This window comes from Panthera onca, chromosome B4, assembly GCF_046562875.1.
Source record: "Panthera onca isolate mPanOnc1 chromosome B4, mPanOnc1 haplotype 2, whole genome shotgun sequence".
NCBI lineage: Eukaryota > Metazoa > Chordata > Mammalia > Carnivora > Felidae > Panthera > Panthera onca.
The window spans coordinates 10,928,687-10,943,044 of NC_138345.1; the positions used below are offsets into that span (position 1 = coordinate 10,928,687).

The 14,358-nt window shown below is 33.5% G+C and overlaps 1 protein-coding gene across 1 annotated transcript in view; it reads right to left on the reverse strand.

Moving 5' to 3' along the window:
- The window catches only part of UPF2 (UPF2 regulator of nonsense mediated mRNA decay), a 112,048-nt gene that overhangs the window by 33,188 nt on the left and 64,502 nt on the right, over positions 1-14,358 (reverse strand). The window contains exons 10-14 of the mRNA XM_060659320.3: positions 9,851-9,964; positions 7,201-7,317; positions 5,927-6,112; positions 2,098-2,301; positions 1,104-1,379 (exon numbers count right to left, since the gene is read on the reverse strand). Of these exons, the coding sequence (XP_060515303.1) occupies positions 1,104-1,379; positions 2,098-2,301; positions 5,927-6,112; positions 7,201-7,317; positions 9,851-9,964 (897 nt within the window). The remainder of the gene's footprint in view (positions 1-1,103; positions 1,380-2,097; positions 2,302-5,926; positions 6,113-7,200; positions 7,318-9,850; positions 9,965-14,358) is intronic.

Below are 14,358 nucleotides of genomic sequence, written 5' to 3' on the forward strand. Positions count from 1 at the left end.
TTTGTAGCAAATCTCTGGTTTTCAAAAACAGATGGTCTCCAACTTAAGATAGTCCTTACATACAACAGGCAATCTCACTCTCAAATTTCCAAAAGTCTCCTCCCCATTTTCTGCTTATCAACTAAGAAAATAAGGGAGTGACATGTCGTCCTCTACTGCACAGGTACGGTGGCAGAACAAAGTTAACAAACTGCTCTTCCCTGAGAGTATTCACCTCCCATCTAACACCAGCCACTATGTGGAGATAGTTTTGATACTTCAAAAATTATAGTTTTAGATTTATTTTCTTCACCAATAAATAAAGGAAGAAAACACTAACAAAAGATTATACAGAATGGAATGATCATATAGAATTGAATGGTACTTTTGGTACTTTATTTCAGTAACACCTGGAGAATTTGATAGTGAACAGCTAACCCTAATCAGTATTTATAACACTGTATTATATGGGAAAGAGTAGGTTCCAAACAACCAACCTATAAGTTAACTTTTGGAACACCAACTTCATAGAAGTTATAGAACTGTCTCCATATTTGTATCTGAATTTTATTTATACTGTATTTACTCTAAATTATGTTTACATAATTAACTAAAATTAAGATATGAAAAGTACAACCCAAGAATTTACCATGAATGAACAAATATTTTTTCCTGTGTTGAAAACAACATATTTTCCAAAAATGACAGTTTTTTCTAAAAAAAAAACCTTAAATCCTTTAGAAACAAGAATTTTAGATTTAAAAACAGAACATAGATGAGTTAAAAATGTTATGAGATGTACAAAAAAAACCACATTTAATGCATAATTACCATACCAAATACCATAATCCATAAGTTACTTTACCAAATTTATAAACTATACCAAAATAATTCCCAAACTAATGATGAATTACTGTCAATTATAAAAGTGACAATGCAAGTAGAATGTTTATATAATAGAATTCATCATATATTTTTTAATCTCTACATCCTTGCAGCAGGAGTAAATCAAATGATGAGCACACCTTACATGTGATATGTGAATGCTATAGCATCTCTTCTCTAGTATTTTTGTAACCGCAGTAAAGCATTAAATGCGAAACTGTGTATTTCAGTTTACATACCTGAAAGTATACAAGGAAGCAATCAAGTTTTCGTTTACTAGAACCTCTGTCAAAGTACTGGCCACAGGTATCCAAAATAGTGCACACTAGCCTAATTCTGAAAAGGTGCTCAGGGGGGTCTAGTGAACTTGGAGAGCCATCCGGATTAACACCAAATGAAGTAAAAGAATAAAGAGTTCTAAAAATAACAGCTGATTCCACCATTCGATAATTATAAAGTTCCCCTAAGAACTTGGCACTGCTGATACGTCTCTGGTTAAATTTAGGCTGATTAACCTAAAGGAAAAACAAACACAGATTTCCATTAAAGAATAGTAATGTGTTTGAAAAGAGGTAAAATTCTCCTCTGTCACTTGATAATATCAATTACTGAAAGAATACTAAACAGAAAAAATAATGGGTTCTTTCCTTCTTTTCTAAATAAAGTGATCATCACTGGGTATTCTTTCTCTAAGAAATGACTATGTTTAAAATGTTTTACAAAAAGAACAAGTTAAATACTAAACTCAGTATTAAGCTATCATTAAATAAGTTGACAAAACAGTTAAAATGTAATTCTCCCTATAAGCCCCCAAAACTTAATTTTTCTGTAATTCATGAATTATATACATACAGAAATTCTTTACAGAAAACTGTTTACAGAAATTATTATTGAATGATTACCAAGTCTCCTAATTAAGAGGTTTAGAAACACCTATCACTTGAGTCCTAACTGTGCCCCAGAAATAATAAAAAAAACTACAATCTTTCAAAAGCCTGACTGAACTTGAGAAAGAGGCAAAAAACTCTCCAGCATTAGCCTGCAAGACCAGGAAATCTGAGACAAAAGGGTTTTTGAAGAAAACACTAACTCTGAAGAAGTAATAGTAAATTGACATCATAACGGGAAAGGAAAGGAAGGTTTCCAAATTATTATTTTTCAATAATCAAATTTAAAAGCTGTTAAATTCTCCACAAACTCCAATTTGATGCCTTTAAAGAAAGTACTCAGTACCTCCATTCCTAATCGAATATCTTCTAAAACTCCATCCACAACATGGATTCCAACATCTTCTTGGTAGAGTACCAGTCCTGCTAAGAGGTTGGCTACACAATGAATACTATTATATTTCACGTTCCAGATGTTTATCATACAACAAATAACATAGTCTTTCACTTCTTGGTCCTGCCAGGGCAACTTTCGCATCTGTCTCAAAACCTACATAAAGAGAATTTTGTTTCAATTACTAACATAAGCACATAATATTCCCATATACCCAGTAATATAGTTATTTTGACTGTGCAGTCATACAATTTTCGAAATGAAAAATACTTTAGAGATCCTCTACCAGCCACTTGACTTTAGACATAGGAAAAGTGAGATTTTTTTCTAATTATTGGCAAAATTTACTCACATTTGTCACTAAATTTATTCACATAAAGTCTCTAAATTTCATAGAGTTCCCAGATCTTCATACAAGCTAATAACATACACTCCTAAAATCAGATCACTAAAAAAAAATAAAGGTTTACCAAAAATAATATTTTCTTTTGCATATAATTAATGTTAATAATCTCTGATACTTGTTATGAATCAAAAATTTCCAGTAAATTAAACCCAAGGTCAATTGGTTAAAAGACTACTTAAACTGGAGGGTACAAAATCAAGGCTGACATTACACAGCATTCTATTTCCACATGTGCAAAAGGGGGGATAATAACAGCACTTATTTCATAGTTTGTTGTAAAGATTAGACAAATTAAAACATGTGAGATACCCAGGGAAGTGTCTGGCTCATTATAAGTACCGCATAAAAGTTAGCCGTTACTATTTCAAAAGCTCTACTGGTAATGAGATGAGCAGAGCTCTACCCATAATCAAGTTCTTTCCATTTTTATTCTAAAAAAAAAAAAAAAAAAAAAAGGATACTGCTGGCAGATTGCAAAGCACTCCTTCCATCTCTACTCTACAGCCACAATCCATCTTTCAAGCACTTAGTATGTTCTCTAATCAGCTTCAGTGGAACTGTTAATGCTATCAACTGTAAAAGCAATCTATATTTTTTTAAACTTTTAGCCAATTCTAAAACAGCTTTCAAATTGCTTATTGTTTGAAACAAGTACTGTCTCTGACTCTCTGAAAGCTGAGTCCAATTTCCAAAGTTGCATATATAACATGAGTATTACTGTACGCCTTTTCTCCCCCAGGTTTACTCTGTTCAGAAGTTAACTTGTTTTACATTTTTTTCCTAAAAACAAAAAAGTTCCACACTTGTAGAGTTAACCTTGAAATGTTCTCTTCAATCATATCTTACTTAAATGTGAAGTTTTTAACAAGGCAACTGCAATAATCAAGAAAATAGGTTAGTTCACAGAGCTGGAACAAATAATCCTAAAATTTGTATGGAACCAGAAAAGACCCTGAATAGCCAAAGCAATCCTGAAAAAGAAAACCAAAGCAGGAGGCATCACAATCCCAGACTTCAAGCTATACTACACAGCTGTAATCATCAAGACAGTATGATACTGGCAGAAGACCAGACACTCAGATCAATGGAACAGAATAGAGAACCCAGATATGGACCCACAAACGTATGATCAACTAATCTTTGACGAAGCAGGAAAGAATATCCAATGGAATAAAGACAGTCTCTTCAGCAAGTGGTGCTGGGAAAACTGGACAGCGACATGCAGAAGAATGAACCTGGACCACTTTCTTACACCATACACAAAAATAAACTCAAAATTGGAAGAAAGACCTAAATGTAAGACAGGAAGCCATCAAAATCCTTGAGGAGAAAGCAGGCAAAAACCTCTTGGATCTTGGCCACAGCAACTTCTTACTCAACACGTCTCCAGAGGCAAGGGAAACAAAAGCAAAAATGAACTACTGGGACCTCATCAACAAAAATCTTCTGCACAGCGAAGGAAACAATCAGCAAAACTAAAAGGCAACCGACAGAATGGGAGAAGATATTTGGCAAACGATGTATCAGATAAAGGATTAGTATCCAAAATTTATAAAGACCTTATCAAGCGCAATACCCAAAAACCAAATAATCCAGTGAAAAAATGGGCAAAAGACATGAAGAGACACTTCTCCAAAGAAGACCTCCAGATGGCCAACCGACACATGAAAAAATGCTCCACATCACTCATCATCAGGGAAATCCAAATCAAAACCACAATGAGATACCACTTTATACCTGTCAGAATGGCTCACATTAACAACTCAGTCAACAACAGAGGTTGGCGAGGATGCAGAGAAAGAGGATCTCTTTTGCACTGCTGGTGGGAATGCAAGCTGGTGCAGCCACTCTGGAAAACAGTATGGAGGTTCCTCAAAAAATTAAAAAATAGACCCACCCTACGACCCAGCAATTGCACTACTAGGTATTTATCCAAGGGATATAGATGTGCTGTTTTGAAGGGACACATACACCCCAATGTTTATAGCAGCACTATCAACAATAGCCAAAGTATGGAAAGAGTCCAAATGTCCATCGATGGATGACTGGATAAAAAAGATGTGGTACATATATACAATGGAGTATTACTCGGCAATCAAAAAGAACGAAACTTTGCCATTTGCAACAACATGGATGGAAGTAGAGGGTATTATGCTAAGCGAAATTAGAGAAAGACAAATATCACATGACTTCACTCACATGAGAACTTTAAGACACAGAACAGATGAACTTAAGGGAAGGGAAGCAAAAATAATATAAAAACAGGGAGGAGAACAAAACATAAGAGACTCTTAAATACAGAGAACAGAGGGTTACTGGAGGGGTTGTGGGTGGGGGGAAGGGCTAAATGGGTAAGGGGCATTAGGGAATCTACTCCTGAAATCACTGTTGCACTATATGCTAATTTGGATGTAAATTAAAAAAATAAAATTAAGAAAGAAAGAAAGAAAGAAAGAAAGAAAGAAAGAAAGAAAGAAAAAGAAAATAGGTTAGTAGTTCTTAACCTTTTCTGGAAATTGATCCCTGCTAAGAATCTAAGGAAGACTATAAACATTCCCTCTAGAAAAATATAAACAGCCCTAGACATTCAAAATTATGAAATTTCAGAAGGCCATGGACCTCCGAAAGCCCACTCAAAGTTATAATCCTTTATACTGAAGGAAAATATTTAGTCAAACTGATTATAGAATATGAGAGACAAAGCAGTAATTACAAACATAAACAACAGCAAAATTAAAATGGAAAGAATTGCTACTTCAGAGTAAGAATCATAAAAGAAAACAAAACATAAGTCCTATATATTAAGTATCATCATATGAATTCCATTTTAGGAACTTTTGTATAGAATCAACCATAATTAAACTTGGAATCTAATCTTACCTCTCCTAAACTTCAGTGCTGAAATTTAACAGCTCTGATTCAATTTCTTATGCATACTTTGTCAAACACTGAAGCAATTTATAAAACAAACTGACCTAAGGAAGCTGAAATATATGTTCCTGAGCTAAAATAATTTAGTGCAATGGATAGAAGGAAAGTGCACTGCTCTTAATACTACTATCATTAGGAGGAAGAAGAATAAATTTGAATATTATATAATCTTTTTTTTTTAAGTTTCTTTTTGAGAGAGACAGAGACAGCACGAGCAGGGGAGGGGCAGAGAGAGAGAGAGAGAATCAGAAGCAGGCTCTAGGCCCTGGGCTGTCAGCACAGAGCCTGACGTGGGGCTCGAACTCTGAACGGAGCAATCATGACCCGTGCTGAAGTCGGATGATTAACCAACTGAGCCACCTAGGCGCCCCCGAATATTACACAACCTTAACACTCCCACAAATCTCAAATTTACTATTACTTTATAATTTCGATGAGATTTACCTTCTCAGTGGTAACCTTGGAGAGATCCTTGTATAAAAGTTTCCGGACATATTCCTGGAGAGGAGGACGTTTCTTTTTCACTGTTTTTTCAGCTGGAGGTGGGTTGCAGTAGTAATATGCATTCTCCACCATTGTAACGTATCTTGCATCAAGATGCATTGCTTGCTTCTTTCTCATCATTTGTTCCTATAATAAAAAAGTCTAAGTTAGTCAAAATACTTTCATTCTAATCCTTATTCCCAACAAAACTTCTCTGTCTCGCTGTCAGAAATAAACATTAGGGGTGCCTGGGTGGCTCCTTTGGTTGAGCGTCGGACTTCAGCTCAGGTAATGATCTCCCAGTTCATGAGTTCGACCCCCATGTTGGGCTCTGTGCTGAAAGCTCAGAGCCTGGAGCCTGCTTCAGATTCTGTATCTCCCTCTCTCTGCTCCTCCCCGACTCGCTCTCTCTCTCTCTCTCTCTCTCTCTCAAAAAACAAAAAAAAACAAAAAAAAATTAATAAATAAATAAATATTTTTTAAAAAATTTTTAAAGAAATAAATTCTTGTGTTTCTTCATTTTAAATAGCATTGGCAGAGAATGTTTAGGCTCACAACTAGATTTTTAAAAAAATAACATCTAAAAAAAATGACACAATCCAGACTTTTGTAACAGCAACACTGAAATAATGACAGTACATGCCCGGCGATTCCTAAACCTGAGCTCCCTTTAACACTAACACCAATACTCCCTCCACCACACTTGGAAAGGTCCCAAGACTGCAAGGGAATGCATGGGTATTATCAGTAAGCATAACAATTTAACTGATCAAGAAACTTGATGGCCATTTCAGTATTCTAATTAGCTTAAGAAATAACTTCTACCCCAAGTTAACTTTTAAAGTTGTTTTTAATTTAAAATTTCAATTTTATATGTTTAAGCTTATAATTTATATGCTCATGGCACTTAACAATGGCTTCTTTGAATATCCAAGAACATCCATAACAATGATTCTAATATAATAGTATTAAGAGTACTTGGCTCATTTGAATCATTTATCAAAAGTTATTTGGGGTTGAACTTAATCCTCCTTTACAACAGTGTGAACTCACTGGCGCCCAAGTGGGAAAAATTCTTGCAACTCTCCTGGACTGGCTGCGCAGCACATAAATATGGGAGGTTCTAGCTTATGCTGCAGAGCAAGATCGATCATAGGTACTGGTCAATATAATATTTCTAACCCCTGAAGTAAATCAAGAACCTCAAGCTCTTGCCAGGATCCTCAAGCCCTTACCAAAAGTACACTGGTCCTCAGGTGTGATTCTGGAGATCTGAAAAGAAATCTTCCACATGTTTCCAGTAGAGTACATGCCATTTCAATGTGGTGATGGGAAAAGTCTGATAGAAGCATCTGTAATAATAATGATGATGAGAGAACACAAAGACAATACTTCAGTCCTATTAGAGAAAGAAAATACAGATCTACTGTGTGTAACAATCTTAAAAATATCAGTGTGAAAAACAAAAGCTAGTCTACGTTAGCTTAACAAGAGTCATTGCTAAGTATCTTTTGTGTTCAGCCACAAAAATTTAATCTAAAATCTTCAATACATTTAATGCCTTTCCTTTCAGATAAATACATGAAAAACTAATATTAAAGCCCTTTCTATACTGATTATCAGATGCTATGTATTTAAATATCTGCACCATACACAGCTAACATTTTCTAAATGGCTTTTTTGTTTTGGTTTATATGATATTTACTTGTAAAATTCTGACTACAACAGGCTCATTGTATGAAATTTACAAACATAACACATTACCATAGCATTTAAGTATTTATCCTACCAATCTTTTTCTATGCATATTTTCTAAACCAAAACACATTCAAATATACCACATCATTTAATAACTTGGTGTTTTTTTAGATAATATAACTATTTTGGCTGTGTCCTTATTTACCTTTGCATGGCATGATTTAAAAGGGACATATTTCTGTATAATATGAACTACAATAAAACTCCAATGATTCTTATTTATTGAATATTAAAACTGTTTACAATTTCTTATTTAAACAATTGTGTACTTAACATTACTTGTTAATATTTAACAATACTTAACAATACTTAATATCCTTGTAGATAAATCTGTGCAATAACCTTAAAACTTATAGAAATGGAATTTGTGTCAAAAAAATGTATATCCTTCTTATGTATTTGTAATAACTATTATGAAGCAATATACTAATGTTTAAATTGTTCCATGGTATGACTCCCTTCAACTACAGCACTGAGAAATCTTTAACAATCCCTCTTAAAATGTTATCCAGAGTTTCTCTAAATGTACTTTGTAGTCACCTGAGATGCTCCAAGTAGGTTTACGAAACTTAACCCCTTGAATATTTACAATGACTATTAGTATTTTAAACACTGTTAAGAAATCAAGCAGTCAAGTAATTGGGCAAATTTGTTTAACTCAGGGTTTTCCAAATGTACTTGAATCCATGAGACCCACTTTGTGTAAACTACCTAATAATATCCCTAGGAAATCAATTTGATACAAAATTTGTTGTTGTTAATAATAATCAATTCCAAATGTAGAATTATTCCATCTATACTGTATCAGCTTTACCACATATAACTACTTATTAACTAATTTCTTGCTTAATTCCATTGTGGACAGAAAACATAATCTGAATAATTTCAGTCTTTTCGAATTTGCTGGGATTCTTTTTTTTGTTTTTAATTTCATTTGAGAGACAAAGAGCGAGCGAGCAGAGGAGAGGGAGACATATAATCTGAAGCAGGCTCCGAGTTGTCAGCACAGAGCCCAACGCGGGGCTCAAACTCACGAACTGTAGGGTCATGACCTGAGCCAAAGTCGGATGCTTAACCGACTGAGCCACCCAGGCACCCCTAATGTGCTGAGATTTTATTTTAATGGTTAATTATGGTAAATGATCCATGTATATCATAAGAGATTGTAAATTCTGATGCTGTTGGGTAGAGTGTCAGTTAGATCCAGGTTGTCGTGTTATTCAAATCTGTGTGTATGTACTGATTTGGTCTGCTGCTTCTTTCAGCTAGTGAAAGGTGTTTCCAACCCTTTACGTTTGGGAATTTGTTTATGTCTCCTTTCCTTGATTTTTGCTTTATATATTCTGAAGCTACCTTACTGGATTCATAATGATTCAGTAAGGTAATACCTTCCTATTAAAACTACCTCTTCATCATTCTGAACTATCCTTCTTTATTTCTAACAAATGCTTCGTGCCTTAATTGCCTGATAATAATGAAACCAGGTGACTTTTAATTAATGCTTCCCTGGTATATTTCTCCCATCTTTTTACTTTAGCCTTTATGGTCTTCGTATTTAAGGGTATGTTTCTTATAGGCAGCCTACAGTGTTGTTTTAATCAAGCCTTATATTCTTCAGGCTTTTACTTCATGTAGTTTGTCCTTTTACATTTCATGTAATTACTGTGATAGCTGCATCTCTAGCATATTATTTGTTTTCTACTCTGTTCATCTGTTTAATATTCCCTTTCACTCCTATCTTCCTTTAGATTAAACAAATATTCCTTACTTAATTCATTTTTTCCAGCATTTATAACCAAAACTTTAAATTTGTCTATTAAAAACAACTCAAGGGGCATCTGGGTGGCTCAGTTGGTTAAGCGTCCAACTTCAGCTCAGGTCATGATCTTACGGTTCATGGGTTCGAGCCCCGTGTTGGGCTCTGTGCTGACAGGTAGCTCAGAGCCTGGAGCCTGTCATTGGATTCTGTGTCTGTCTCTCTCTCTCTCTCTGTCCCTCCCGTGCTTTCGCTTTCTCTTTCTCTCTCTCTCTCTCTCTCTCTCTCTCTCTCTCTCTCTCAAAAATAAATAAAAAACAAAAAAAAAATTAAAAAATTTTTTAAAAGAACACAAATAATGCAGCACTAACCTTTAAACAATGTAGTGTATCATTTTTTGTGAACATCTTAAATTTAGTTAATTCTCCAATAAAACGAACAGTTTTGTTCTTCGTTTCAATATTGATCTGGTCCTTTTTTCGTACCTACAAATTAAGAGAAAGGGAGACATTAACTTAGAGAATTAGCATTTTGAAATCTCTTGTGATAAGAAATGTTATTTTATTAAGTCTGCATTCATTCCAAATATTTTAAATAAATTTGGGTAAATTTCTTGCTACACAACTTACTTTCATTTAAGGCAATATAAGCTCTGCAGAACACAAGTGCTGGGATATGATTTGCAAACAGTTCCACGGTCAAGTAATTTGGGGAAACAATACACTTTATCAGGCTTAAATAGGTTCTCAAATAAAGAGGACTGTTTAACTTAATTCAATTTATCTCAAATTTATTTGGCAATATAAACTCCCTTTTGAAATACTAGCAAGTACTAGTTAACATCCCATTAAATTAATAAGGAACACATTTTAGGAAATGCTAACTTAAAAATAATAAGTACCAAGAGTTCACTTAAGCAAAAATATTATTAAAGCTTCACGTATTACACTTGTGAACTACAGTTTGCATTTTTTATTATAATTTCATTACAGCAAAATTTCCAATATAATCACTATTCTTTTCTATCATCAAAACTGTAGACCAAAATTCAAATCCTTTGCAAATATAAGGCCTCTAACTTAGGCACACATTTCAAGAAGTATTCAGTACAACAAAACCCTCTTACAACAGTACAGTGCAAACAGACATAGCAAGATAAATGTAAATGGATTACATTTTCATCAGAAAACAACTTACAGTCTAGAAACCTATGCAAGCAACAGTGACAATAACATGGTGGTGCCTTGTGCTAGTTTAGTGTAGTTTTTCAAAATACTCTCCTGTCTTATGCAATTGTTCAATATGGTGGTGACTTGAAAAGTTTTTTCAGTGTTTTCTACTTTTCCAGATTACTATCCTATCCTATCTTATTTGTACCACATGGCTGTTATAATTCTGGCTTAATAATTAAAATAACAAAATGACATAAAACTCTCAAATGACTTGATGAAAGATCAGTACTAAAATCCCAGTCTACTAACTAGTACTGGAGAATCCCACTACCTTAGTATGTACTGCATTTTAAAATAAGGCCCAACCTCACCAGACAATTCATGATAATCATTTTATAAATACTAAACTTATACATACTCAGAGAGCTAACACTTAAGTTTATCATCTTCAATTTTAAGGACCTACTGTCTATAGTAAGCAGTGGTAGGTGTTTAGGTTTTTTTAGTTCTTCAAAGATAATTTGTAAACAAAACTATGTTTGTTTACTCATTTAAAAACTCAGAGCAAACTAGAAGCTCACTGCAAGTATTTATTAAAGCATCAATAAAACTGCACTGATTAAAAATAAAATCATAAAAGTCAACTTCTAGAACTTTAACCTTTACTGTTTCAGCAATTCAGAAAAGAGCACAGCTTTCATAAAGATCCTTTCACAAATAAATGTTATGTTAAGTGCTACATATGAAAAGCTCCTCATAGTGATTAAGCTTATTATCCAGGATACATTAAGAGTATAGACCCTGCACCAGACTTGCTGGGTTTAAATCCCAGCTCTATCATTTACTAGCTGTTACTTAAACTCTGTGCCTCAATCTCCTCATCTTTAAAATGGAACTAATAAAAGTAACCTACCTCATAAAAGTTGTCTTAAGCGAACTGATGTAAAGCACACACAACAGTGCCTGAGACCAGGGAGAGTCAATATTAGCTATTATTAGTTTTATCCATCTTTGTATGTTTGTATCACTAATATGTGGACACTAAATAAATGTTCACTGAGTGAACAAATAAAAGAAAATGTTTAATGTTTATATATGTATTGTAGTGATACAAAAGAGCAAATGATCTGTAGTTAGAACATCTGAGCCATTGTTGTCATTTTGTGCCATTTTGGGGGGTATATAATCTTAAAGGTAACTCACATAAATTCCCTGAATCTGTCAGCTCACTTGGTTAAATAAAGATAAAAATAAGGAGGGTGATGATGATGGAAATAGTGGTGGTCGTAACTTGACAACTACACTTCAATTCACTTCTAAGTAATTAGTGTACAGAACAACAGATTATACAATCTTTAAAATGATGCGTAAGAGGTGTTTGAAGTGACTGCAAAAAGCTTCTCAGTGAGAAATAAAGAATGGAAAATTGTATATACACTATAAATTCATCAAAACAACTACAGAGGAAAAAATGTAAAGAAAATACACTATAAGATTAATAAGTCTGTTTTAAAGTGATGAAATTGGGGCGCCTGGTAGGCTCAGTCAGCTAAGCATCCAACTTCAGCTCAGGTCACCATCTCGCAGTTTGTGGGTTCGAGCCCTGCGTCGGGCTCTGTGCTGACAGCTCAGAGCCTGGAGCCTGTTTCAGATTCTGTGTCTTCCTCTCTCTCTGACCCACCCCGTTCATGCTCTATCTCTCTCTGTCTCAAAAATAAATAAACGTTAAAAAAAATTTTTTTAAATAAAGTGATGAAATTATGGGGCTTCCCCCTTTATGTTTTCTAAATAATCCACATTGAGCATGTGCTTCTTTTACAGTTGAAGAAATATGGAAACAAAAAATGTACAAGGAAGCATTTCAAAAATGATATGCTAAAGCTGAATCTTTATAGAGGGAGTAGGGCTGAGAAATATATGAAAATCTCTTTGGGTGATTCTGGACGTACAAGTTCTTAACAACTGTTCTGGAGTATCATACAATTTTAAGTATTACTGACCATTATAACTTTGAAAACATGTAACACAGTGTATCATCCACAATTATTCTAAATATTATTGAAGTTAAGGAGATACAATCTAACTAACGTGACAAAATTATCTAATTTTTAAATTAAGTATGAGAAATCAGTTCTCACTCCCTCATTTTCAGAGGAGAAACATAAAAGCTTTTCAAAAGGCTGTAACTTATAAAAAAGCCTAACTTATTCTGACTCCTTATTCATTATTTTCTAGTCTCATTTGTTGACTCCTTTGATCAAAAGACACAGCAAAACACTTCTGCAAAAGTAAATGAATAAACAACATAAAATTTTATATATATATTTGGTTCAATGTCTCTTATACAATTTTACTTATATAAGCAATCTTTAGCAAAAATCCTTACATTTATTAATGACTGCTGAAATTGAGATCAACTGAATAACTAAATTCATAAACATTAACAAAAACTTTTCAGATATGTCAACATATAAAAAGTAAGGATTTCAAAGGCCTATCCAAGGAAGATCATCTGCCCCAAACTGGCTCTTTTATAACTTTACCCAAACAGATACTACACTTTTTCCTCTATAATTTGCTCATTTTGTTTTACATAAACTTTATTCATTTTACCATTTTAATTTTTTGGAAAATCTACTATATACTAAACACTAAGTAGACACTGAGTCTACAAAACAAGCAAATTTGCCTTCAAAAATTTTGTTTATTTTATGGTATAGACCACTGATATCCAGGGTAGGGTGGGCAAGACTCTTGATCTATTAGAGTGTGGTTTGAAAAAATCTTGGAACTTGTATTTGTTTCTGATATATCATACCTTTCAATTTGCTTTTATTTTATAAATTTACATAAGATATTTGATATAACTGTAAACACATATAATTTATATACAAATATGCCAAATTGGGATATGTGGTCAACTTATTTTACCACTAAAGAGGCTTGATTTAAAAAGCTGAAAGACCACTGATTTTAAAAATGTCAATGAGTTAGACTGATATCCTCATATCTAAACAACAGTTGCACCTCCATTATTAAAGAAGTAGGCTCTGTTGAAAATTTGGAAAGCATGGAAAACTAGAAAGGAAAAAATATTTTCTATTGCCCCTATCCAAAGACAACCACAGCTGACATACTGATATGTAATCCTTTTCTGTTCTTAACTTTCCAAGCATTTTAACATCACAACCATAAATTTATTATGCTATGATTTTATAGCTTGTTGCTTTTTCTTTTCTTTTTTTTTTTTTTTTTTGCCCAAAAGAAGCACCTTCTCTTTGTTATGAAAATTTTTTGCTAAATATTACTACCAATGGCTCTATATCATTTCAGCATTTTGATTATATGACCATTTTCTTAATTCATTCTTGGGCTTTTAGATTATTTTCCTTTTTCCTACTAATTCATGGTGTGAATAAAACTTTTCTGGGTATATCAGATTATTTACTTAGGACAGACTCTCAAAACTGTCCAATGTATAAACGCCTCTAAGGATCTTGAAACATATTACCAAATTCCTCCTCCAAATCCTGACCTCAAGTATACCTGGTTTCTCATTTCTGTTACCTTTACTAATCCGTTGGTCAAATTAGCAGATCTGTTGTTTTAAAACTAGAATTTGACTACTGTATGAGATTTCATATAGTTTTGTTAACCAGGTTTATTTCTCAGGTGAGGTGTTTTTGTTTTTTTAACGTTTATTTGAA